Source organism: Denticeps clupeoides, chromosome 5, assembly GCF_900700375.1.
Source record: "Denticeps clupeoides chromosome 5, fDenClu1.1, whole genome shotgun sequence".
In the NCBI taxonomy this organism is placed as follows: Eukaryota; Metazoa; Chordata; class Actinopteri; order Clupeiformes; family Denticipitidae; genus Denticeps; species Denticeps clupeoides.
In genome coordinates, this window is record NC_041711.1 from 25085841 (window position 1) to 25109586 (window position 23746).

General features: G+C 43.8%; 4 protein-coding genes across 11 annotated transcripts in view; all 4 read right to left on the reverse strand.

Annotated features, from left to right (window-relative positions):
* kif13a (kinesin family member 13A) overlaps positions 1–3799 on the reverse strand; it is a 38651-nt gene extending 34852 nt beyond the window's left edge. For all 5 annotated transcript variants that reach the window (XM_028979529.1, XM_028979527.1, XM_028979528.1 and 2 more), the window contains exons 1-2: positions 3436–3799; positions 3114–3204 (exon numbers count right to left, since the gene is read on the reverse strand). In XM_028979529.1, the coding sequence (XP_028835362.1) occupies positions 3114–3204; positions 3436–3490 (146 nt within the window). In that variant the 5' untranslated portion in view covers positions 3491–3799. The remainder of the gene's footprint in view (positions 1–3113; positions 3205–3435) is intronic.
* A 1508-nt stretch (positions 3800–5307) lies between these two features.
* On the reverse strand, positions 5308–6658 carry LOC114791047 (E3 ubiquitin-protein ligase NHLRC1-like). Its single transcript, XM_028981558.1, has one exon. It carries the CDS (start codon positions 6594–6596, stop codon positions 5352–5354), a length of 1245 nt encoding a protein of 414 aa, XP_028837391.1. The 5' UTR covers positions 6597–6658; the 3' UTR covers positions 5308–5351.
* Positions 6659–7245: 587 nt separating this feature from the next.
* ptdss1a (phosphatidylserine synthase 1a) lies at positions 7246–16595 on the reverse strand. Of its 2 annotated transcripts, XM_028979825.1 has the most exons (13): positions 16091–16595; positions 15659–15750; positions 15513–15557; positions 14779–14903; positions 14461–14619; positions 14198–14349; positions 13398–13539; positions 10826–10938; positions 10677–10742; positions 9905–10004; positions 9633–9701; positions 9430–9496; positions 7246–9239 (listed from the first exon to the last, which is right to left on the reverse strand). In XM_028979825.1, the coding sequence occupies exons 1-13, from the start codon at positions 16267–16269 to the stop codon at positions 9148–9150; spliced, it is 1401 nt and encodes a 466-aa protein (XP_028835658.1). In that variant the 5' UTR covers positions 16270–16595; the 3' UTR covers positions 7246–9147. The 2 variants fall into 2 exon arrangements, 1 of the variants encoding a protein (XP_028835658.1); XR_003749766.1 differs by lacking the exons at positions 7246–9239; positions 9430–9496 and adding an exon at positions 10082–10574 and having other exon boundaries at positions 9660–9701.
* Positions 16596–19039: 2444 nt separating this feature from the next.
* LOC114791053 (membrane-spanning 4-domains subfamily A member 4D) lies at positions 19040–23412 on the reverse strand. Of its 3 annotated transcripts, XR_003749899.1 has the most exons (8): positions 21848–23412; positions 21622–21784; positions 21247–21327; positions 21052–21108; positions 20885–20959; positions 20646–20783; positions 20442–20522; positions 19040–19211 (listed from the first exon to the last, which is right to left on the reverse strand). XR_003749899.1 is itself a non-coding variant. In XM_028981564.1 (7 exons), exons 2-7 carry the CDS (start codon positions 21778–21780, stop codon positions 20496–20498), a joined length of 537 nt encoding a protein of 178 aa, XP_028837397.1. In that variant the 5' UTR covers positions 21781–21784; positions 21848–23412; the 3' UTR covers positions 19922–20495. The 3 variants fall into 3 exon arrangements, 2 of the variants coding, with proteins under 2 accessions (XP_028837397.1, XP_028837396.1); XM_028981564.1 differs by lacking the exon at positions 19040–19211 and having other exon boundaries at positions 19922–20522; XM_028981563.1 differs by lacking the exon at positions 19040–19211 and having other exon boundaries at positions 19922–20783.
* Positions 23413–23746: the final 334 nt, after the last annotated feature.

The following is a 23746-nucleotide window of genomic DNA, read 5'->3' on the forward strand; positions in this document are numbered from 1 at the left end:
AAGTTTTTACAGCATAAGTCCTATAAATGACATTCCTCCAGGAACTGTGGTGGAGCTGTACGTTTTGCACTGGTAACTCACCAGAAAAGACAGGTGTCTGTCTTCCAAAGACAATGTCTTAAAGTTCAGTGACAAAGGACTGCAACTGATTCATTCCATTTATTGTGCCACAATGATTTCAAAGTAAGGACAGGTATGGAGTAAGATATGGATAGTAAGCTAGGATGGGACAGGCTGTGGCACAGCAGAGCTGTGTCTGCATATAGGCCCTGGCATTCCTCTGGTGTCCCAGGGAGTCACAACAAGCGCTCTGAATCTGATCCGGGCAGCTATTGGCACTCCGCAGGGACACACAGGCAGAGGTAGTAGGCAATTTATTCAGCCTCAAAATAGTAGGCCAAGGAGGCGGCAGAAAGTGCTGACCCAGCAAGAGCTGGTTTTAAGCGCTATGGTGCTAAGTACCAGAATAATCAGAAAAGGTTGATGTTTGGCTTTGAGGTTAGCCAGTCTGTGGTGCTCATCGATGTTTCTAATGCCCTGAGTCAGGCCCCATCTGCTGAGTCAGCTGAATGGATTAAGTGAGACTCGATATGTGGCACTGATGTCTCACTGCAGACAATAGAAGCCTTGTCATAGACAAATTGCTGACATCTTGACTGAAACACAAAGACATGGCCATCAACGTTCAGTGATGAAAAAGTCTGCATGTAGGGACTGCAATGGTGAGTTGGGGAGTAGCTAAAGAAAATTGCAGTTAGCTTGTAGCATTAAACCCTCTCTGTAATGCTTACCTTTAACAGAACTCAATGTACTAAAGCGATGATAAAGGTCAGCTGCTTTATGCCGTTAGTGTTTATTTCACTATTATAATCTATAACAAGGTAATAAGGGCGTAGAAACAGAATCCACACACAGACCTATTTAATTATCAGCACTCTGTTGCACCCTTAATAAGGTAGTAAAAAAGGTGTAATACTGGGCGAATAGTGCTGTTCTATAAACACTGTACTGAGTTGAGATTATTTTAAGAAAATAGCTATTGATTATTTATCTACCATTACTTTGGTAAAGAGCAGTCAGGATAACAGTGTTGGCTAATTATTTGTTATTACATTCTGTAATATGATTTTATTGGCTGGTTCATCAACATACAACTGTTAAATTTAAGTAGACTAGTAGTGTCAGAATACCAAGCATTTCAATTGCGTTCTGAAACCACAGCTAGATAACTATGATATTCTACGCTTAATATCAAAAGAATGAATGGCCACAGGGATGTCTGTCTGTCTGCTGGGAGGTGTGATGGCTTCCCATGATTCCGCCCAGCAGCCATCGCGATGTTGACAGGCAGCCTGTAAAATCTGACATTGATCAAGCTCACGAGAGCAGGTGTTCCAGCCTCAGGGGAGAGACGGGATATCTGCTTTCTTCAGATCACTACAGATCTGAGGAGTTACGTAAAATGCCTCTATAATTAGTATGTAACCAAAAAAAAAAAAAAAAAGTGAGGAGGGTGGGGGTTCTCTCAATTAATCCCCCTTCCCCGTGCTCCTGTGAATCATGAGCAGGGAGACGAAACACTAGCAGACGCTAATGAGGCCTGTGCAGGTCTTTTCACTGCCTGGCACGAGCCACGGGACTTATTTAACGTTACCAAATAGGCAGAGTGGAGCAGAAATACACGACCCTTTCAACGCAACTTTATAATCCAAAATGTACTCGATCAAAGCACCTTAACAGTGCGGTGAAAAAAGCTGCATGCTGGCCGTTTAACACCATCCAGTTACGGGTCTGAATGCACACAGGCCGTACATTTACATTTAGAGCATTTATCAGACGCCCTTATCCAGAGCGACTTACAATCAGTAGTTACAGGGACAGTCCCCCTGGAGCAACTTAGGGTTAAGTGTCCTGCTCAGGGATGCGTTGGTAGTAAGTGGGATGTGAACCTGGGTCTTCTGGTTCATAGGCGAGTGTGTCCTTCTGGGACAATGTAAAGAGGGTGTAATTGATTTGCTAAATAGTTGGCAGTGAGCTATGAACTGTACTGTATAAACTGAGCTGGAACAAAATTACTTTGTGATCGCTCCTTCCATCAGTGAAAGCATTTCTGCAGCGTTACACACCCTGTCGCCAACCTAATTAGCTAACAAGCGCATCAATGAAATTGTATGCTTCACTTAAAGGTTCCAGACACAAGTCCATTACCATTTTCAGGAGGTAAAATATGCCACAACCCGTGTAAAGTGTAGAAGGAGTACTGCGGTACCGCAGGGGACCAGGAGCAATCATTCAGTCTGCCCTTCACTTCAGGCCAGTGGCTTTTTGTGAAATGCCAGAAGGTCCCTCCCTCTCGGCGTACAACTGCCCTGGCATCCACTAACGCCGCCCTAATGCCACTCGGCTCCTGCCCGGGAAACGCCTCCAGCGATCCCACCGTGCGGGTGCGAGTCAACAGGCATCACAAGACCCAGTTCCTTGTGGTGCAAAGCAAACGCAGTGGGGAAAAAAAAACCCACTGCAAGAGAGAGAGAGAGAGAGAGAGCGAGAGAGAGCGAGAGAGAGAGAGAGAGAGAGAGAGAGAGAGAGAGAGAGAGAGAGAGAGAGAGAGAGAGATACGCATATACGCATATCTCTCTCTCTCTGTCTAATGATTCCATTTGGCTGCTGATGCACATGGCTCAGCGCGCCAAGTGCATTTTCTCATACGTCCATCAAACAAATTAACTTCAGGCCAAGGGTTTCACTAAAGACCCACAGTGGGTGATGCAACGTGATGCTACCATCAAGTGCTTAATCGATCAGAAGTCAAAGGTCACGCGTGCTGCCACAACAAGTGGTTTTTTCTAGAAGTTCACAGCACAGAAGGACACGAACGTGCAGAGATCCTTCACGACGGGAATAAACGAGCAGGAGTCCTCGGTGTCCGGGCTGAACCTAAAACAGATGTTTCACGAAGCGTTGTTTTCAGCCTAGCATGTAAATACAGCGCACGGTGCTGTCATTTCGGCCAAAACACCGTCACCAAAGTGCAAAAAAAAAAGAAAGAAGAAACCAGACGAAACCGCAAACGCTAAGTTATTAAAAGTGTTTTTTTTTTTTTTTCTTTTTACCTGTTTTCCCCTTTCGTGTTGGAGGGCGGGGGGCGCAGGATAGTTTGGTTTTCCTCCATGTCCAACACGCATTTTGTGTTCAGCTCGAGTTCTGCGGATTAAGAAAGTTACACAGCAAAGGCCAGACGACTCGAAAGTTCTCTTATCCTAAGGCACCCGTGCAGCGAGGCCGAAAAATGAGACGAAACGTGCGAAAAGCGGCTTTAAAAGGACGCGCTGGAGGGACTCGGTCGGATGTCGCATAACTCGAGCAGCCGGGCAGCCCGAGAGAATAATAAAAGACTTGACGGATTTTGGCGGAGAAAAGCGGCGAAGAACTCACCTCTGCGGTTCATGGGGCGAACCCTGACCGCAACTTTCACCTTGGTGTCCGACATTTTCCGCACTTTTTCCCCCCTCGGCGCTACGCGCGGGCGGTGCGGTGCGGCGGCTGCCGCTGCTGCTGCTGCTGCTGCCCGGATGACGACGTCTCGGCGGCGTCCCGCCGTAAGCGTCCGCGTAAAACAGCCACGAAGTCCATTCCCCGCGTCCCAGGCCGCCGGAGAGCCCCGCGCGGTCCCGGCCTTCGTCCGGCTCGGCTCGGCTCGGCTCGGCTCAGCGGGCTGGGCAGGTCTGCCGCGGAGCTCCAGCCTGCATCCCCACCGCCATCTTCCAGCGGCGGCAGGCTGCGGGGAGGAGAATCTGGCGGCCCAGGAAGGAGAAGCGAGGGGGGAGAAAAGGGAGAGGGATGCACACGAGTTCGCAAACAAAGCCAGGAGCGGCGTGGTCTTTGCGGAAGAATCGTCTTTTAAATCGTTTCATTATATTAAAGCGAGAGAGAGAGAGAGAGAGAGAGAGGCTGGTTTAATAAAGGGCTGCGATCAAAAGTGGCGTCTGCAGAAAAGTTTTTGAAGGAAGCGAAGCGGCAAAGACACCTTACCAATTGTTTCGGGGTTTGTTTTTTTTTTTTTTTTTGGTAGAAAAAGTTGTGTTTACGTGCCATTAGGAGAAGTTACACGTCCGTGTCATATTACTAGCACGTCGGACCTCTCAGGAGCAAGGTGGTTTTATCATGCAAAAAGCACCTGTCACGCCCCACAACAGGGGTCACCAACCCTGCAAAAGGGTTCCATCCTTCCCTGCTCCACCACACCTCATTGAAGAACTGGGTCGTAACGACCAACGAAGCTGAATCGGGGGAGTCAAACGAAGGTAAACACAGAAGTGCCCTCCAGGACCAGGGTTGGTGACCCCTGATCTAGAATAATCTACTTTTATAATAATCTACAGTTATTGGACCTCAGCGCACCCAGGTGTGCCCTTTTAAGTGCCCATAAAGGGTTGAAAAGGTTCTTCGTCTTCTATGAGTGTTATTATCATTTGGAACTGCATTCATTACACACTGAGGTTTACTGTTTCAAGTTTTATTGTAATATACAAAACAATAACATATTAACAAACAATATATTTGGGGCAGTGGTGGCCTAGCGGTTAAGGAAGCGGCCCCGTAATCAGAAGGTTGCCGGTTCGAATCCCGATCCGCCAAGGTACCACTGAGGTGCCACTGAGCAAAGCACCGTCCCCACACACTGCTCCCCGGGCGCCGGTCATGGCTGCCCACTGCTCACTCAGGGTGATGGGTTAAATGCAGAGGACAAATTTCACTGTGTGCACCGTGTGCTGTGCTGCTGTGTATCACATGTGACAATCACTTCACTTTATATATAAGCAAGATAGATAGATAGATAGATAAGCAAAAATGCTTATGTTGCATATGCTTATGTTATACTTTTGTAGCCCAGAGACTATATTTGATATATGCCCACCCTGAGGTATTTAAGGTACATTTGCTAAAGATATTTATGATGCTTTTACCACAAGTAGTTGATTAATCCCCATGATGCTCTTCTGCTAATGTTAAAAGCGGTCAGCCGTGCAACACTAATACAGCTTTTCTTCATATCTGTAAGCTGGAGAGGCCCTTACAGTTTGCTGTAACATTTCTGTGCTCTGTACTCCGTTTCTTCTCTAAAACTGGACTCTAATCTGGTGTGATGAGGTTCTCCTTGCAAAAGATGATAAATTTAGTTTAATTCTCTAGTTCATGAGTGCATGCATCACAAAAGACAGACAGACGGATAGATAGGACTCTTAATAGAACTTCAATAGCAAGTGCAGCCTTAATAAATTGCATATTTTATGCTTTATTGTGACATTATGCAATATTTATATACAATTGTTACAGTTTATACAATCTAATTAAGTAGGTTCAACTCTCCTGCCAGTGACAAGGCTTTTCAATTCAGGCCTTCCTGAATATACTTTCACAGTGTGGTCTCCACTGTCCAGGACAACAAGCATGTTTTCTACTGTTGCTACCATCCCAGTCGGATGGATTAATCCAGCACACACCAGTGGCGTCACTGTTGGTGTTTTTTGTGCCTGGCCTAAGCTCCAAATGGCGCCTCTGTGTGAATCGGCCACAATCACCTCTCCTGCTCGGTCGAAGGCTACGGAGGACATGCTAGGTGGAGACATCATGTAGGCCAGGCCCAGGCCGAAGCTGTCCACCTGTGAGAGGAGACTGAAGTTGCTGTTGAACACCCTCAGTCGGGTGGGCCTGATGCTGCCCCCGGCTAGGTGCTCCACCACAGCAGTGTTCCCCGACACCCAGCAGCAGGCCACCGATCGAGGGTGCTGTAGCTCTGTTAGGACATCTTTCCTGGCTAGCACTGTGCCGTGCACGTAGTCCACCTCCACCCGGCTGAGCATTCCTGCCTTAGCATCTGTCACCAGAATGTGTCCACAGCTGTTCACTGCCACGCCCCAAGGCAACTGAAAGTCTTGAACGATTGTGATGGGGCTGCCTCTGGAGGAGAACACCTTCAGGGAGCTGTCCCCACCATCGGTTACCACCAGGTGTGCACCAGGAGCCACTGCAATGCCCAGTGGGTGACAAAGGTTGTTGGGTGCCCGTCCTTTGCTCCCAAAAGCATGTAAGAGTTTCCCCTTTGGGCTGAAGATAGAGGCTCTCTTTTCACCATCGTGCACCACTGCCACAGCTCCAGACGACCCAAACAGAGCAAGGCTGGTGGGGTTGATCAACTTCATCCAGCCTCCAAAGGCCTGTTGGAGGCTCAGGGCTTCCCCTGCCAGCCCATGTTTCACCCAACCAGGGGCTGCACCACCACACCTGGACACGCTTGCCGGCAGCTGCAGCATCAGTTCCTGAAGGTCAACCAGAGGCCTGCAGCTGGAGGTGCTGCCCACGTCACACGACTGCCTGCAGAAGGGACACTCCAGCCTCTGCTGGAGTGGTTGGGCCAGCACACCGATGCACTCTGCACATAGCACGTGGCCACAGGGAAGATTCTGTGGTCGTCGGTCTGTCCGCTGCAAGGAGAAATTCTCAAAGCACACCCTGCATTCCAGCAGGCTGGTGTGGATCTCACCGAGGAGCTCCTCCACGCGGAGACATGGAGACAAGGCCGTGGTCCCAGTCATGTCCGAGGCTGGGCGAGGGGGGAAAAAAAACGTGGAAGAACTGAGGAAAATGTGACAACAGCAGCGTCTATTTACAACACTGCCTTTCCAGCAGGCCGCTGTCATGTGACCACGTGGCGTCACAGCCCGTGAATCGCGGCTCTTTGCTGACCTCTGCTGGCCAAAGAGTCAACTTCTCTTCACAGAACCGGCTTGATTCATGAGCAGCGATTTGGACCATTTGTTTACATTCAACGTCATTTGAACTTTTTTAAATTTATCCGTGCAAAACATTTGCATTCATGATATACCGGTTCGTAAAAAAGTAATCACAACGTCCATACATTCTGGTTCATTAATTTTGGTAGATGTGAATAAATAGAGATACCCAGCCCTTTATAAGAAATTGTAGCATGCAGAAGACTGGTTATTTCAGTCTGTCGGCAGCTCAGAATTGCAGAGCGGCTGAAATCTGATTCCACTTCTTTACCGGGGCAGACAGCAGCAGACCACCTCTAGCAGAGGCCAGTCAAGGTGGTCTGTGTGCCTCATGGACTGTGCACATGTGTCCATAGCAATCGTTCAACTGAAACGTTACTGAATTAGTTGGCAGGCTTTTGGCAAAAAAAAAAAAAAAAGTAGCATGAATGCAAAAAAACAAGACAAAACATTGGTGTTTTTCAGTTTTATTTTAGTATGACAAATGCAGACCCATTACGCCACATTCGCACTGTTCCCTGTAACAACTGCAAATGGCATCTCTGTACAATTCATAGTACAGTAGCCCAGTATTGATTACTTACCTTAGAGCTGAGCATTACATTTAATTCCACACCCATCTCTTTAATAACACACCAAAGTGAACGGGCCTTGATTAAAACTGGTCTGAAAATATCAGACCAATCACAAAGAATTTACAGTTCCTTCATACCTTCCTGTACAGGTACATCAGATACACTGTGTAAAAAAAAGTGCAAGTGTATAGAAATGTTTACATGAATGAGAAGGATGTATATCACACAGTCTTCATGGAACAACTAACTGCCGACGGTCGGGTGAGTGAGATGGAAAAGTGCGGAATCACATGAGTGGGGCACAGCAGAGAGGACAGGAGTGTGTGCAGTTTAAAATAACGGGACAGATATGGTTCCCTCTCTCCTTTCTGCCCTTGCCTGTCAGATATAAATAGTATCCCCATCATCCCCCTCGCATTTGGAATACAGAGACCAGTACAAATAATCCTGTTTAAAATTACAGAAAGTGTCTCAGAAAGTTATTTAATAGGTCCTACTTCTCCACAGTGAAAAACAAAAAAAAAACAACTCTCTTATCAAAAGGTTTTTGGCAAATGGATATGTTAAGTAGTTATCACCAAGCGTGGGGCTTTGTCAAAGCCATCCTAGATTGTCTAGCGTGTGACAAAGAATAAAAAAAAAAAAACATTAGAACAACCAGTTTCACAGATGGACCAAAGAGCAGCTTCAAAATGATCAATACAAACACCTTCACTGGTTAATAACTATAACCATGAACACATGCAGGCACAGCCAAGTCAAATTCAAATGCCATGTCAGAAAAATACTGGCTTTAGTGACACACAATGCATCTACACAGGATATTCCTCCCCATGCACACATGCCCCACTAGACCTGCCTGAGCTGGGGACCAGAAACCTGCAGCTTTGTGGCAGAATCAGAAATAACAGAGTATAGAGCCGGAGTAATATTATGCTTTTTTTAAAAAAAAGAGAATGACTTTGTCTTTGCTAAATTGAGGTATTTCCTAGATAGGCTATTTGTATTAGTCCTCTATTGTAAATAGGGTAACGTGGCTCTTTTGGTCATTTTGGGATGCAGAATCCTGGCCTAAAAAGTCATAAAAAAAACCCCACAGTAAATAACAGTAAATAAAACACAACAGCAGCTACAGCTGTCAGTCCAGGAACAATAATCTCACTGAACAGTGTGAACATTAAGAACATAGACAATCTCAAATAGGCAACACAATGTGTACACCGAAAGTGTTTTACAAAGTGCTTATGCCATGTGGGATCAAGACCAAAATTCTCATTTTTGTGTCATGAGTAGGCCTGCAACATTTGATGATGACAACATGGCTTGAAATTAAAAAACAATCAAATACAGGCAGTCTAACGCTTTGAAGATACAAAGATTCAAAAAGATACTAAATTACAGGGGGTTCACATAGGAAAAGCACACAGCACAACGCACACACACACTCACACACACGCAACGTGGATGTTTCAACACTGGATATAAAGGGATTCTTCTCTACTGAATGTTGAGCTGTATTACCGCGTAATGAAACCAAACAGGAATTCAACCACCCAAACAAGCATGCATTCAGAATATGTATGACACGACACTAACGTTTACCATGTTGGCAGCACAGACTGCACAAAATGTGCTTGAAGTCTTACAGATTTTTTTTTTTTTTTTTTCAAAATCGTTTTGCCTGGAGGCACGGTAGTCACTTTCTTCCTCTTGCCACAGTCTCATTTCCTCTTTCTCTCCCCGACACCTTGAAGGGGGCAACGTTAGCCAGGAGCTGCTTACTTTTCCACCCCGTTGATGCTCTTGTTCCTGCTGGAGCCCTTGGAGCGTCTTCTTGTAGTGGGAGCAGAGCTGCTCCCCTCTGCTTCCCCTGAGGACACAGTATTAGGGAATCGCTTCATACGTTTCAATCGCTTCTACTTTTATATTAACCAAGATGAATACATCTATACATTTTTCAAGTCTAGGTTTAAAGAAAAAAAAAACTTTATTTCTCATTTTGTTGCAGTTTCCATGTTGATCAGCAGAGGTCAGTAAATTACAGCTGTGAAATTCCTTACCTTTGAAGCACTCTGAGACATAGTCCGCCGACTCCGTGTAGCCACTGTCCTCACACTCAGACAGACTCTGTGAGAAGATACATCATTGAGGCGCCAATATTTACAAAATGTTGTTATTCCATTTATGACTTTTTCAGATGTTCTGCAAAGTAAGAGATGAACATGCTTAACAGACAACTGAGAGAAAAGGATAATAGGCTGACCTTCTCTCTTGGCCCATAGGTTTCTGCATACCACACCATCCCATACAAGCACACAAATGTGATGAAGGCCTTGAGGAAATATGAAATAATCCATTTATTTCCATTAATTTATTAAACTGTTTGTATGTTTCAATTTAATTTGCTTTTGGTCATAGAGAGATAGTTAATGCCGTGTGATATGTTATAGTGGAGGTAATTATACATTTATGATATATTAGTAGCAACAAACATACAGGAGGTGTCAGGACATGGGAGAGAGAGAGACACCTTACCACGCAGAGCAGCCACAGGATCACATAAAGAATCTGTGTTTTGGAGAACAGATCTTGTCCAAATTTCACACAAGCTAAAGCTTCAAGGAAGGCGATGGCTCTGTGAAGGAAAAAAGTATTTTATCAAACATTTACATTTACAGCATTTATCAGACGCCCTTATCCAGAGCGACTTACAATCAGTAGTGACAGGGACAGTCCACCTGGAGACACTCAGGGTTAAGTGTCTTGCTCAGGGACACAATGGTAGTAAGTGGGATTTGAACCTGGCTCTTCTGGTTCATAGATGAATGTGTTACCTATTAGGCTACTACCACCCCATTCACTGCATGAATATCAACAAAGCAGTTATTATCCATACCAAGTGCAGTGCTGCACAACAGATGAGGTTATGGGAGGTCAAGATGGTACACAATTTTTAAGAGCTATTTCTCAAGATGTGAGGTGAGACAAGCTCTTCACTCTCAGGTATAAAACACTCGGGTATAAAACAACTGTGGGTGGACACTGTTCGGTCATCACTTCTCAGCTCTCATGGCCAGCAGATGTGTACAGAATCTTTGTGATCCGTTCATCCACCTGCTAGACATCAGGGCAACATAGCCTCTCAGTTTCGCACATCCAGAACTTTTCAGATGTTATTCTAGCACGAGCTGCAACACCAGGAAATCTGATGAACCATAACGGAAGGGAAAAGAACAAAATGTAAGAGGATAAAAAGCATCAAATGAAAGTGGAAAATGTTTTATCAGCAACTGTAATACAAACTTACCCGAAAACCCAGCACTGCGTCCCAACTCTTTTGCACTGCGTATCTGTAAGGTACGCATAATACTGCCTAAATAAAGAAATGAAAGAAACAGTCAGCAAGCCACTCACGGCACGCACAGGTCGTTCGTGGAAACTGTCCTCGCCACTTACCGTACTGTAGGTGCAGTGATGACACCGATGAACAGGATTCGGCACCAGGTGATGGGGTGGCAGGCTGGGAAGACGAAAATGTGCTTCAGGAAGAAGGTGTTCAGCTCCGTCAGCTTAAACGAGACAACAGACAGAGTTTGTGTGTCAATACGTTTAATCCCCACAATCGGCCTATATACTGCAATATCACTATCAAAACCACTCGACCAATTTCACATGATGGACCGCAATAATCCGACATCAGACAGGCTTCAGGGAGAAGCTCCTGCATCCCCAGTGCCTCTCACCTCCCCCACCAAAGCCCATAATTACTATTAAAAGGCACCAGTGTGGGAAAAGAGAAGGAGAGGCGGGAGCACGCGATGAAAAGAGAGAGCGGGACTATTCACTTTTCTCCCCCTTTCACACAAAAGGGAGTGAAGAGCTTGCTTTCATCGCCACGGCAACCTAATTGGGAGAAGTGGGGGTACTGGGCAACTTTGGGCCAGTTGGTTGGGCTTCTCAAATAGTGGATGGCAGTGAGATTGCCCTCTATGATGTCACCAGCTTATAGAGCGCTGCTGGACCACGTTGAGATTCACTTTAGCTCACATATGTAGTGAACGAGGCCAGGCATAAAACAAGGATTAATCAGTTTAGCATTCCACAGCAATCCTGCTAACAGAGTCTTCCCCACCTGAGACGACCAAGAGAGTTTAGGATCTCGTCAGGTCTGTGCTGTGGAGAGCAACCTGACACAGAACCGTCACATCATAGTTTCTGCAAAATACGGAGCCTCACTTCTGCATCAGTCAGATTTTTTTGTACAGTAGTATATAGGAACTGCTGGTTATAAATGGGATGTTTTAGGTGATGATACAAATTTGATATGTTGCCTTGTGTTGTATTTTTAACCATTTTCACATCTCTCTCCTACGATGACGATAAAAAATACATTTAATAAAAGTAATTTACAACATAGACCTGAGCCCGACTAAAACGATAGAAATTTGTGCCTGAACATCGTTTGGCCAAGATTTACAGCTCTGTCCTGCGTTCCCCGACTCCATTTACAGCATTTATCAGACGCCCTTATCCAGAGCGACTTACAATCAGTAGTTACAGGGACAGTCTCCCTGGAGCAATTTAGGGTTAAGTGTCTTGCTCAGGGACACAATGGTAGTAAGTGGGATTCGAACCCGGGTCTTCTGGTTCATAGGCGAGTGTGTTACCCACTAGGCTACTACCAGGCTACTACCATCCTGGAACTCCAGTCGGGAACACGGCAGGAACGGAACAGACTGACATGAGAGCGAGCAGCCGGTCTCTGTTTAGTCAGTTGGTAAAGTTCAGTTTGAGAGAATGACAGATAATATATAGAAATAACATAATATTATGTTTATTTTGCATCATCTGACATTGTGAAAGCGAGTAGATTTATCAAGCTGCCCAAATATAAAATGATGCAAGAAAACAGCAGTAATTGCACAACTGCGCTTTAGTCTGTTATCCTGTATACTGTACTGTTTCAGTAATTAATTGCTTGTATTTTTAACTTTATCTTTTTGTATCATCTTAATTCTTTATTTTCTCAAAACAACTATTGTCCCAATTAACAGTCTGAAAGAAAGAGTGGTTCCGCACACATTTCACTGTGTGTTGTATTCATATAACAATGTATGTGACAAGAAATCTTGAATCTACCAACTACATGCTGACACGTTTTTTTTACGATTCCGTATGAGACATAGCACCGGGGGAGTGATCGCTTATGTCACAACCTGCTAAAGACCGGTTCATTTATCTGTATGGCTTGGCAGCGATAATGGAGGAGCAATGTAGTAGATGGGACTTATGCGCATGCATGCATCTCGATAGGAAAAAGTTGACATCTTCCAGAATGAGGACAACATACTGTGTCTGAGCAGCACCATACAGAGGATTAAGAGTGCATTTCAAATCTTTATAACTCGGTGCAAAAATTCATATTAATGTGCTGGCACCCCTACCTAACATGAATAATTGTATCAGCAAGGAACAAAAATATGTTCTAATAGTAGTTTTATCTACCAAGCCAGTTAGAATTGATTAAAATAGAAAAATAATCATTTCACTGGGGTGAAAATACGCAGAGTATTACGCTGCTGAAACTAATGCATAGCAATTATGACCTTGCAGTATATACAGTATATGATGTGGCTTTTTAAGACAACAATGTTCTGCTCTAATTATATTTGAACAGAATCCATTGTACATCAAGAAAATAAACATGCCACTGATTTTTACCTTGTCACTAGAGTAACACAGAGTTGCTGGAGTAACTAGAGTTTAAACCTGCTGCATTTGTCAGGCGGCACCAAAGCATTTGACAAAATCATGGTGAGGATAAGCCAAAAAGCAGATTAAAAACTAACACTGTAGCCCACATTCTCTATTTAACCAAGCAACAGCAAAACCACATGTGCTAGAGCTAATCTTGGTGTGAACGAAACTTTCCAACCACCTTTATTAGAAACCGGAAAAAAGCAATTCTACTATTTCACAGCCTCAGAGGCCCCAAGCACATTGCTCCACCACAGATAAAAGTTCCTACCTGCCAGATGATCATGAAGAGGTAGACGCCAGTCACCCTCTGGAAGGAGGACTTGGGGTCAAACCAGCGCACGTATGTCCAGCTGGCTGGTGTGAACTGCAGGACGGCGCGCTTGATCTTCCCCGTGGTGCTGTGGATGTCCCTGGCCAGGCAGACAGTTCGATTTATTTGAGAGGTACTGAGTGCCACGTGCGTTGTCTGAATACTCACAATAATGTGCGTGGAGAACAGAAAGGGATATGGAAAACTACAGCTGTTTTTTTTTTTAGAACTTACGTAACACACATATGTATTTTATTTATTTGTGAGCATTCCACATTTTTTGTTCCTGTAAGAAAAAGTGGGCAGAAGACATGCATACAGCACGCTGTCTTATGTAGTAAACATTTACATTTACATTTACAGCATTTATCAGACGCCCTTATCCAGAGCGACTTACAATCAGTATTACAGGGACAGTCTCCCTGGAGCAACTTAGGGTTAAGTGTCTTGCTCAGGGACACAATGGTAGTAAGTGGGATTCGAACCCGGGTCTTCTGGTTCATAGGCGAGTGTGTTACCCACTAGGCTACTACCACCCTAATAAAGCGCATTATACACAGGAACATAATCAAGAATCAATAATTACTCAATAATAAACTAAAATAAACTGAGCTCAATAGGCTACTTTGCCATGAAATAATTATCTTTGCAAAGTTGCCGATTTTTATGCAACGCACTTCCGTTCATGGCGATGCAGCTGGAGGAAGGCGTGTAGAACCGCAGAACTGAGCTAATGGACCGATGGACGGTGAACATACTTGATGCTGGCCCAGTGGTAGGTCCGCATCTCCAGGAAGCGACAGACAGTCATTCCTAGCCAGATGCCTCCTCCATTACACAGCAGGATGTCCAGGATCACCTGGTCCCACCAGCACTCCGCGAAGTTCGGCAGCAGGTGCATGAAGAACAGCTGCACAGAACAGAGAGCAGGACCCGCCAAACGCCACTGCGTTAAAAGCCTGTCCCGAAAACGACAAAACCAGGCCGAGCTTGATGGGATGAAAGACTGATGTCATCGAACCTCAGTGAGCTCCCACGTGATGCTGATGGTCCAGCAGAGGCCGTAACTGCGGATGAGCAGAGCCTTCATCCCCCAGCCCCAGAAGTGGCTGAAGGCAAAAATGTCAAAATGGCTGAGGATTCGTTCCCAGGTGATCACGTGACAGTTCACGGCGTACTCCTGCAACACGACAGCAGGACAGCATAAGGGGACCGCGCCTGGCCCAGGAGGTGCAGCGTCACCGTAAAAATGCCTTAATACGATCATTTTTTGCTAAACTATGACGCTTATTCAGTTGACGGTGATATTTCCCGGCGTGAAACTAAGCGGCCGTCCTACCATGATGTCAGCCTCCCGTTTGGCATAGCGCAGATTGGGATCGAACCAGTACATCAGCTGCTTCACCTGCTCCCAGTTCAAGAAGATGATGAAGACCAGGAACAGGAAGTAGATGACGCTCAACCCTGCTCAAAATAAAATATAAATATATATATATATATATATAGAGAGAGAGAGAGAGAGAGAGTAGCAGTAGCATTATAATGGACACGTAATGTACACATTGACACTGGACTAAAACCTACTGTGCACTGTCCAGTACCTCCAAACATGGACAGATGCTCTATACTACACTTTGGACTTCTCCACAACTGTAGGACTTTTTCTCTTATTGGACAAATCACCAGCAACCCTGCACTGACACCACTTGCAGGCTCACTCTACCCTGGACGGGCGTCCCTCTCTCTATCCCAAGGTTTCTTCCTTTCACTTTTTTTAAAAGTGCAATATTTGCTTATTGGTTCATTGTATACTTGCAATATTTGCAATACTGTGGTCTGTAGCAGTCGCTAAAGCATTTCACTGCAAATCATACCGTGTATGACTGTGTATGTGACAGATAAAATCTGAATTTGAAGGGTCATGTGTGGGGGGGTGTCAACTGTAGGGTCTGTCGAAGGCCATTAAGACATACTGTAGGTGATTATGGGCTATAAAAGAAATAAATGTTGTTGTTGTGATAATGAGAAAATTCACGCCAGACGGGAACAGGTCCCACGCTGCGACGCACTCACCAAAAACCATGCGCCATATTGCAGGATGCGGTCTGGTGAATGGCCCTAGACGTGGGAGAAATGCACAGTGAGTAGGGACACGCGCCTGCACCACGCCACCCGCACAGGGGACACTGGCCGCCCTGTCCTCGCGTCACGGCCCGTACCGTTGGGGAAGGCCAGGAGGCTGATGACCAGGAAGAAGGAGATGACCAGGACCAGTCCCACCCAGAGGTTGCTGTCTGGATTGCCGTCGTCCCTGCAGGGGTCACATGGGAGTCAATTCAAGTCACGCGCAGGCAGGAAGCGGGCGTCAGGGTCACGGACGGGTCCAAAGTCGCGTGTCGCGGCCCATTAACGACAAGGGGGAGGAAACAGGCCACAGACGCCGGCTAACGGACGCGCACTAGCGGCTGGCTGAATTCGCACGGTTCCGGCCAACGAAACAGTCCAAAAAAAAAAAACGTAAAAAAAAAAAAAAAAAACGTAAAATGTCGCGATGCCCGCGCGTCTCGGCCGAAAAGCGTTTTATGGAGAGAGAGAGAGAAAAAAAAAAATGGAACGTGATTAAAAGCGGCTGCCTCCTCCCTCGTACTCACCGCGTAAAGGCGAAGTACATGAGGCTGAGCACGGTGGCCGTCAGCAGCGTGATGGTGTGCGGCCTGTAGAAGAAGTCGATGGTGATGTCCTCCACTTGCTGCTCGTTGATCATGCGGAAGTGCATCCTGTAGTTGACGTCGTCCTTGCTGAGGGTCCGCGATCCGTACGCGGCCGCCATAGTCGCGCCGAGAGCTGGGGGCTGGGAGGGGGGGGGGCGGAGAGGAGGCGCGGTCGGGCGTGGGGGGGGGGGGTCGGGTCGGAGTCACCGTTCCCTCGGAATTAACGTTTCATTCCTCCGCCGGACGCGCATCGCCGGTATCCGGTGGCCTCGTCGCCCACCCGGCACCCGCGCCGGAGGGAGGCGAGAGACGAGCGGGGTTCGAATTTCCACGGGATTTCCGCTGTGGCGCTGCGTGGCGGCGCGTCCGCTCGTATGGAAAGCCGAGAAGGTCAAACGCCCGGTCTCCCGAGCAAGGACACAGAAGCGGATCCGGGCTGCGTTTTCTGTCGATTCCGGTTAATTATTTATTTATATACATAACTACAGTACAGGCCAAAAGTTTGGACACACCTTCTCATTCAATGTGTTTTCTTCATTTTCATGACCATTTACATTGGTAGATTCTCACTGAAGGCATCAAAACTATGAATGAACACATGTGGAGTTATGTACTTAACAAAAAAAGGTGAAATAACTGAAAACATGTTTTATATTCTAGTTTCTTCAAAATATCCACCCTTTGCTCTGATTACTGCTTTGCACACTCTTGGCATTCTCTCGATGAGCTTCAAGAGGTCGTCACCTGAAATGGTTTTCCAACAGTCTTGAAGGAGTTCCTGCTGTGTAATGGAGGAGGCATCTGGCTGGGAATGACTGTCTGTCGCTTCCTGGAGATGCGGACCTACCACTGGGCCAGCATCAAGTATGTTCACCGTCCATCGGTCCATTAGCTCAGTTCTGCGGTTCTACACGCCTTCCTCCAGCTGCATCGCCATGAACGGAAGTGCGTTGCATAAAAATCTGCAACTTTGCAAAGATAATTATTTCATGGCAAAGTAGCCTATTGAGCTCAGTTTATTTTAGTTTATTATTGAGTAATTATTGATTCTTGATTATGTTCCTGTGTATAATGCGCTTTATTACATAAGACAGCGTGCTGTATGCATGTCTTCTGCCCACTTTTTCTTCCAGGAACAAAAAATGTGGAATGCTCACAAATAAATAAAATACATATGTGTGTTACGTAAGAGGTGTTTAGCACTTGTTGGCCCCTTTGCCTTCACTCTGCGGTCCAGCTCACCCCAAACCATCTCGATTGGGTTCAAGTCTGGTGACTGTGGAGGCCAGGTCTCCACTTTTTGTTAAGTACATAACTCCACATGTGTTCATTCATAGTTCAGATGCCTTCAGTGATTATCTGCCAATGTAAATGGTCATGAAAATAAAGAAAACACATTGAATGAGAAGGTGTGTCCAAACCTTTGGCCTGTACTGTATATGTGTCTGTGTGTCTATGACTAATTAGTGTGTATATATGTTTAGCATCACTTTAAATTAGCCAGTATTATGAAATAGCATTTTCTTTGAGACCAAGTGACAGTCCTGAGTAACTGTATTATGATGTTGTTATTATTTAAGTAATAAATTCTTCTCTGTCAGATATAATAAACTGTGAAGTGATTGTCATTGTGAAACACTGCAGCACAGCACACGGTGTCACAATGAAATGTGTCCTCTGCTCACCCTTGGTGACAGGTGCCCGGGGAGCAGTGTGTGGGGACAGTGCTTCGCTCATAGGTGGCTCGGGATTTGCACTGGCAACCTTCTGATTACAGGGCCGCTTCCTTAACCGCCATGCCGCAGTGGGAGTCAGATCCCAATACACAATAATGACATAATACAAATGTCCACTAAATTTACTCCCACCAATACAATACAGTTGTATGTGTATTGTATCACAACACCACTGTGCACTGATATTGCATCATGTAGTGGGTGCTAAATTCCAGTTCTAACAAAGACAATGGGACTCATGATATCCTGCAAAGACACCAGTATGGGAGCACTGTGTGCCAGATATGTCATGGATCTGACTGTAGGGGGTACTTCTGAGTTTTATGTTGTCGATGTATTCAGCCTGTTTTCTTGATAAAGTGCAGCTGATGTTCAGAGTACAAATACAGCCTCGTTGTGAAACACTGCAGCACAGCACACGGTGACACCATGAAATGTGTCCTCCGCATTTATACATGGTGAGCAGTGGGCAGCCATGACAGGTGCCCGGGGAGCAGTGTGTGGCACCTCAGTGGCACCTTGGCGGATCGGGAATACAAGATCGGATCTTGTATTCAGTGACGCTTTTTTATATAGGCGACATGGGTGGTTGCCCAGGGCGGCATCATGGTGAGGGTGGCATCATGCCAGGGCATTTTTTGGGATTGCATATTCCCCGTTTCCAGGGAGTAAGGGCATTCTCCGTTTGCAAGGTGCGTCTGCTGCTTGCTGCAGAGGGTGAAGGAGGGCGAGACGGTGGGATTCTCTGGCTGGCTTGAGCGGCATAATGCTAATAAGCAGCTCCAAAAGTACAACAAAATAAAAACAAACAAACACAAAAGCACCAGACATGATGCTATAGACTTATAATTTGCACCAATGTGTTTTCTAAATTCTTCCACACCCATCTATGCAGGATGGGTTGCTGCTGCACACAACCTGTGAAAAGGGTGCTTCCAATAAAGCAAATTTCATTAAATAATATAGTCAGTCCAAGCTCATTATGTCACAATTTATTTTTCCGGGGTTGTGTGAAATCGCAGAACAAAAATACAAACTGGTTATATTTATATCTGGTTAAAATCAGTATGATTTTGACAACAGGATTTTCAATAACAAATGTTAATATATAATTCTTAATATGTTTTAAGTTTCTATTTCTCTGTGTGTGTGTGTGTGTGTGTGTGTTTGTGTAAGTGTGTTGGGGGATCAGCCATGTTCCATGACAATATATTATAAAGGAAAGTACTGTTATATACACTCTACGATCATAAGATCAATACTGCACTATACACAAAATAACTAAAATATTGACCTCCAGCAGTTTGCAACAGTTCTGGCAGAGCCTAGAAAGAAGAAAAGAAATGAAACAAAAAAAGAAAACTGTTTCAGAGAGCTTCACAGAAGTGGAAAAATACACACATACATACAAGCGTTGTGGTTTTTACACCAGAGTTCACACCCGGACTTTGACAAACTGACATACGAGAACATCCACAGTACTTTTTTGTGGTTGTGGACAGGCTGCTCATCAAATAAGTTGTTCTGCATCTGCTGTGTCCAACTGAAAACCGATCTTATCTTAATGCAAATTAGTTGAGTTTAACCAGAAACATTGCTGTAAAATGCATTGCAATTAAACAAACATGGTGCATGTTGAACTGAATGTTTTCAGAATATTGATAATGTTCAAGTTCCTAAGCTTTTCAGTAAGCCTTTCCTACTAAATATTTAGTAAATGTGAGCAACAATTGTGTGTTTAATTTGAAATTTTGCTTCATGTTCATTGCTTCAATTCAAATTCAAAAGAAAGAATGGGACAGTTATATATAATTTATTTTTCATCTAAAAAATTTAAATAGAAAGAAAATGAGCAAATAACATATAAAGAGAAGAGAAAAAGTACAATAATAGCCTAGTGGTAACAGTAGTAGCCTAGTGGTAACACACTCGCCAGGTTCAAATCCCACTAATCCCATTGTGTCCCTGAGCAAGACACTTAACCCTAAGTTGCTCCAGGGGGGACTGTCCCTGAAACTACTGATTGTAAGTCGCTCTGTATAAGGGTGTCTGATAAATGCTGTAAATGTAATGTAAATGAATATGTTTACATAAAAAAGCAAAAAAAACTCCAAAAGATATCCATAAATCTGGCTTCAACATTAAAATGCTTAACAATGAAAATGTATATTAAAATTTCAGTTTTAAGTTTGTTAATCGATATTTGATTATTCCAAGAAAACAGATAACATGGGTGAGAACTGATTTTGTGGGGTATTCCGGATCCGCGCCTGAATCTGAGTTTATGGCAAATTGTCTTCCCATGATTCCCAATTGTGTGTGCCTCTTGTTTTGTATAAAGCTCTCCTGTTTGTATCATGTCACCGTCATTGTGCTGTATGTCCTGTGTTATGTGATGATACATGCTCAGTTTTGTTTTAGTAATACATCCCAGAAACTCATCCTCCATGTTCTCCCCGACCCCGAACCATGACAAAAAGTCTTAATAAAATGTTACATTTATTCAAATTAATTTATATTGTTGATTTAATATAAAATTTCATACAATAATCTACCTCAAACAAATGTATATGGGGTGATTTTTTTTATTGAGGTGCTGAAGGTCTGGTTTATTCCTGGCTCAGAGTGATTGTGGGCTGAAAGAGGAAAGAAACAAATTACTGACACGTCATTTCTGATTGACTGCAATTGATCACAGAATTCTCAGTCGGATTCTCAGAATTGGAATTCTCAGATTTTGTTTTCCTATTTAGCCTTACCAGAATATTGAAATGGTCTCTACACACAGCTTTACTCTCCCAGAAAATCAGTAGAATGGCAATGATCATCTCAAACACGAGAACTCCCCCCACAACTGATATTAATCCCACTTCATCAGGTTTTGTAGTTTTAGGTATCTGTAAAAGACGAGGCACAGAACAGTTATTTATTTTAGGGTTTTTTGACATTAGTGAAGAACTTTAAAATGCCAGTGTGTAACTCAGAATGTGGGACTTACAGACAAAACACACAGGGTCAGCGCAGCTGCTGCCCAGAAGAAACTTGCAATGTTGAATGAAAATGAGAGCTTCATCTACAGCAGACACGAGACACGAGCAAGAATGAGAGCATCTCCTGTAAAACGATGCTAAAGAGCTTATGTCCCATCATGCCACATTCACTTACCAGACCCATGTGTGGAGTATGGCCCGCCAAATATGACATTATCCCTGACAAAATGAGCTAGTTACAAAAAAACAAACAACAAAAAAAACTTGTTTAAAATATTACCAATTTTTAATATTTTTTTTCATGTGAATGCACATAGTATAACATCAACAATTGTCACGGTATTTCGTAATTAATTAAATTTTCGCTTACCAGGACACTGGGAAAAGTGTACAAATAATGGTCAAGCAAGCCCAAACATACAATAAACACTCCACCCATCACCTGTATAGACTTGGAGACATAATTTGTAATTCCACGTTAATTTTTTTGTTAATTTTTACATTTTAAACTTACATTTACATCTAAGGCACGTACCATGACCTGGATAACTCACCAGATTTTAAGGCAGGATATTCTCAATTTAGGCCAATTAAACACCTTTAGCTCACTATTATGGGCCTTCAGTGCATTTAATTACTCACAGAAGTGTAGTTACAGAATAATAAGAATACTAATAAGAGAGCTGTCTGCAGCCTTCTGCTGTGGTATGGAGAAAAAAGACCTGCAAACAGGCTTCAGACTTACTCCGAGTGCCTTTGGCTGTCCCTTGAGGAAGACCTTGTATGAATCCCTGAACACACAGGTGAATTTCTCAGGCATCAGGTGTCCATCCCTGGCCTTTCTGAGGTTTCCAAGAGGGATGCTGATGCACATGTGGTCATCTGACTTAAACGTGAACCTCATCTCTCTGAAAGAAATTGTTTTTAGTTACATGGCATGAATTAATTTAATTTTGTTTAAAGTTACTTACCTATTTCAAGTGAAGACAGACTCGCGTGAAGGGCCACTTCGATGTTTTGCTAATGTGAGTTTCACAATGAGAGAAAAGGGAGGTGGGGTGGGGCTGTGGGTAGTGGAAACATGGTCTTCTCTGTTTTTTCTCTGTATTTTGCAGAGTCCTGCTTGTGGACTCTAATCAGATTCTATGATATTAATATTACAATTGCACAAATACAATGATTTCCTGAATACTAAAATAGTTCCTAATTCAACAATCTTTATGACAAAATAAATTTAAAGAACAGCTGAAGTTCTGCTATTGCCACTAATGTACCAAAAAAATCAAATACATCAATTTAAATGGGAAATTATACATTTTAAAAAGCACTGTTTTTAAAAAGAGGTTTTAGAATTTAAACCCTAAGCATGATTAAATCTAAAACAGCCTGTGGTTTGCCGAAGTAGGTGGTGCCAACAGCCCAGGCCACCAGTGTGTCCTGAATCTACCACAACCCAGAGTGAGTGCCTGTGACTCAGATCATGGCGTCTGTTCTAGTTCCTATGCATGTTACTGAGCGGGACGAAGACGAAACCAATCCCCTGGTCAAATATTATCAAGCGACTGAACTCATCCCCAGCAAAAAACCATTGCTGCACAACATTTTCAGCAAACAACTCGCAGCCTGGGCGGTAAGATTTTTACCTGCTGTGTGTGAGGGTGATATAAATCATTTTTACAATGGATGAACACTGGATGTTTGGATGTCAGTCCACACAGGTGGTGAGCGGCGCTGTGACCTTCGGTCTGGGACTGGTGTTTGCAAGCACCAGTGTGTTCAACGAACGCCTTCTCACCATTTTCAGGGTTCCACTGTCAACTGGACTGTTGGTATGTGTGATTGCTTCCCTGTAGATAATATAATATTATTCAACAAAAATGTTTAAGAAAAAATATGGTTAAATATCGAATAAATATTGACTGTTAAAACAATGTATTATACTGTATTGTTTTAAGATTTTTGATTCCAAGCAAATATTACAAACTGTCCCCCATCAGTTCTTCATTGCAGGACTCTTATCCATACTCCTTTACAAAGAGCCAAGATTACTTCCAGTAAGTTCAACATACTCTATGTACATTCTGTGTATTCTGTGTTCAGTGATCCACTTTCCTTTAAATATTTGACCTTCATGATTTGTTCTTGCAGGTCTGTTTCTTTGTCAACATCTTCTGCATTGTGTTTACTGGTTTGGGAATTGGGATGATTTGTGCCGATTTGCATAATTTTGTCAACGCAACTGACAATTATTATAAGGTAATGTATTGGGCATTATTGAATTATACTCTGGGCTGGAATGATTTTGTGACCTTGTGAAAAATGTTTCTCAGCTGCCATAATAACACAATTTCGACAAACCCAGAGGCTGGGTCTGTGTGAGCAGTTGTTCGGTGGCGGTTCATTCTAAACTGTTAACAAAGCATAATAAGCTTCTGAATTACTGCCATTAAAGATTCAAAGACTTTTCCAACAATAAGTCATTGTATTTAGATAAATACAATGAAATACAATGAAATTCTAATTTTTCAAATGTTCATGTAATAATTCTATCAAGTAATACTTCATTATTAATCATGTCCAAATCTAAAATGCTAACAATGAATTATGATTAGTTGAGAAAAACATTTTTTAAACATTTTTTTCTTGTGTGTTTTGGGCAGATTGAGATTTTGGTCCTGTTTGTGTGCATCTTTGAAACCATCGTTTCTGCAGTTCTCATCTTCTGGATTCACAGAGAGCAGCGAAATCTAAAAAAATCTTGAAAGTTTGCAAAATCAACACCATGTAACAGGTACTGCTGTGTTACCACCATGATCTTTTTCTGTTCTAAAAACCAATGTGCTCTGTTCTGTCAGTTCTTCAGCGTGTAT

What these genes read in the sequence shown, in the direction of transcription:
- LOC114791047 (XM_028981558.1), bottom strand. Translation starts at nt 6,596, where the DNA reads ATGACTGGGACCACGGCCTTGTCTCCATGTCTCCGCGTGGAGGAGCTC.
- ptdss1a (XM_028979825.1), bottom strand. Translation starts at nt 16,269, where the DNA reads ATGGCGGCCGCGTACGGATCGCGGACCCTCAGCAAGGACGACGTCAAC. An exon ending in CCTCCTGGCCTTCCCCAACG is followed by an intron (nt 15,558 to 15,658) that starts GTACGGGCCGTG and finishes TCCCACGTCTAG; the next exon opens with GGCCATTCACCAGACCGCAT. An exon ending in TCCTGTGGCTGCTCTGCGTG is followed by an intron (nt 9,702 to 9,904) that starts GTAAGGTGTCTC and finishes TATTTCCTCAAG; the next exon opens with GCCTTCATCACATTTGTGTG.
- LOC114791053 (XM_028981563.1), bottom strand. Translation starts at nt 21,780, where the DNA reads ATGAGGTTCACGTTTAAGTCAGATGACCACATGTGCATCAGCATCCCT. An exon ending in GACAGCCAAAGGCACTCGGA is followed by an intron (nt 21,328 to 21,621) that starts GTAAGTCTGAAG and finishes TATGTCTCCAAG; the next exon opens with TCTATACAGGTGATGGGTGG. An exon ending in TGACCCTGTGTGTTTTGTCT is followed by an intron (nt 20,784 to 20,884) that starts GTAAGTCCCACA and finishes CGTCTTTTACAG; the next exon opens with ATACCTAAAACTACAAAACC.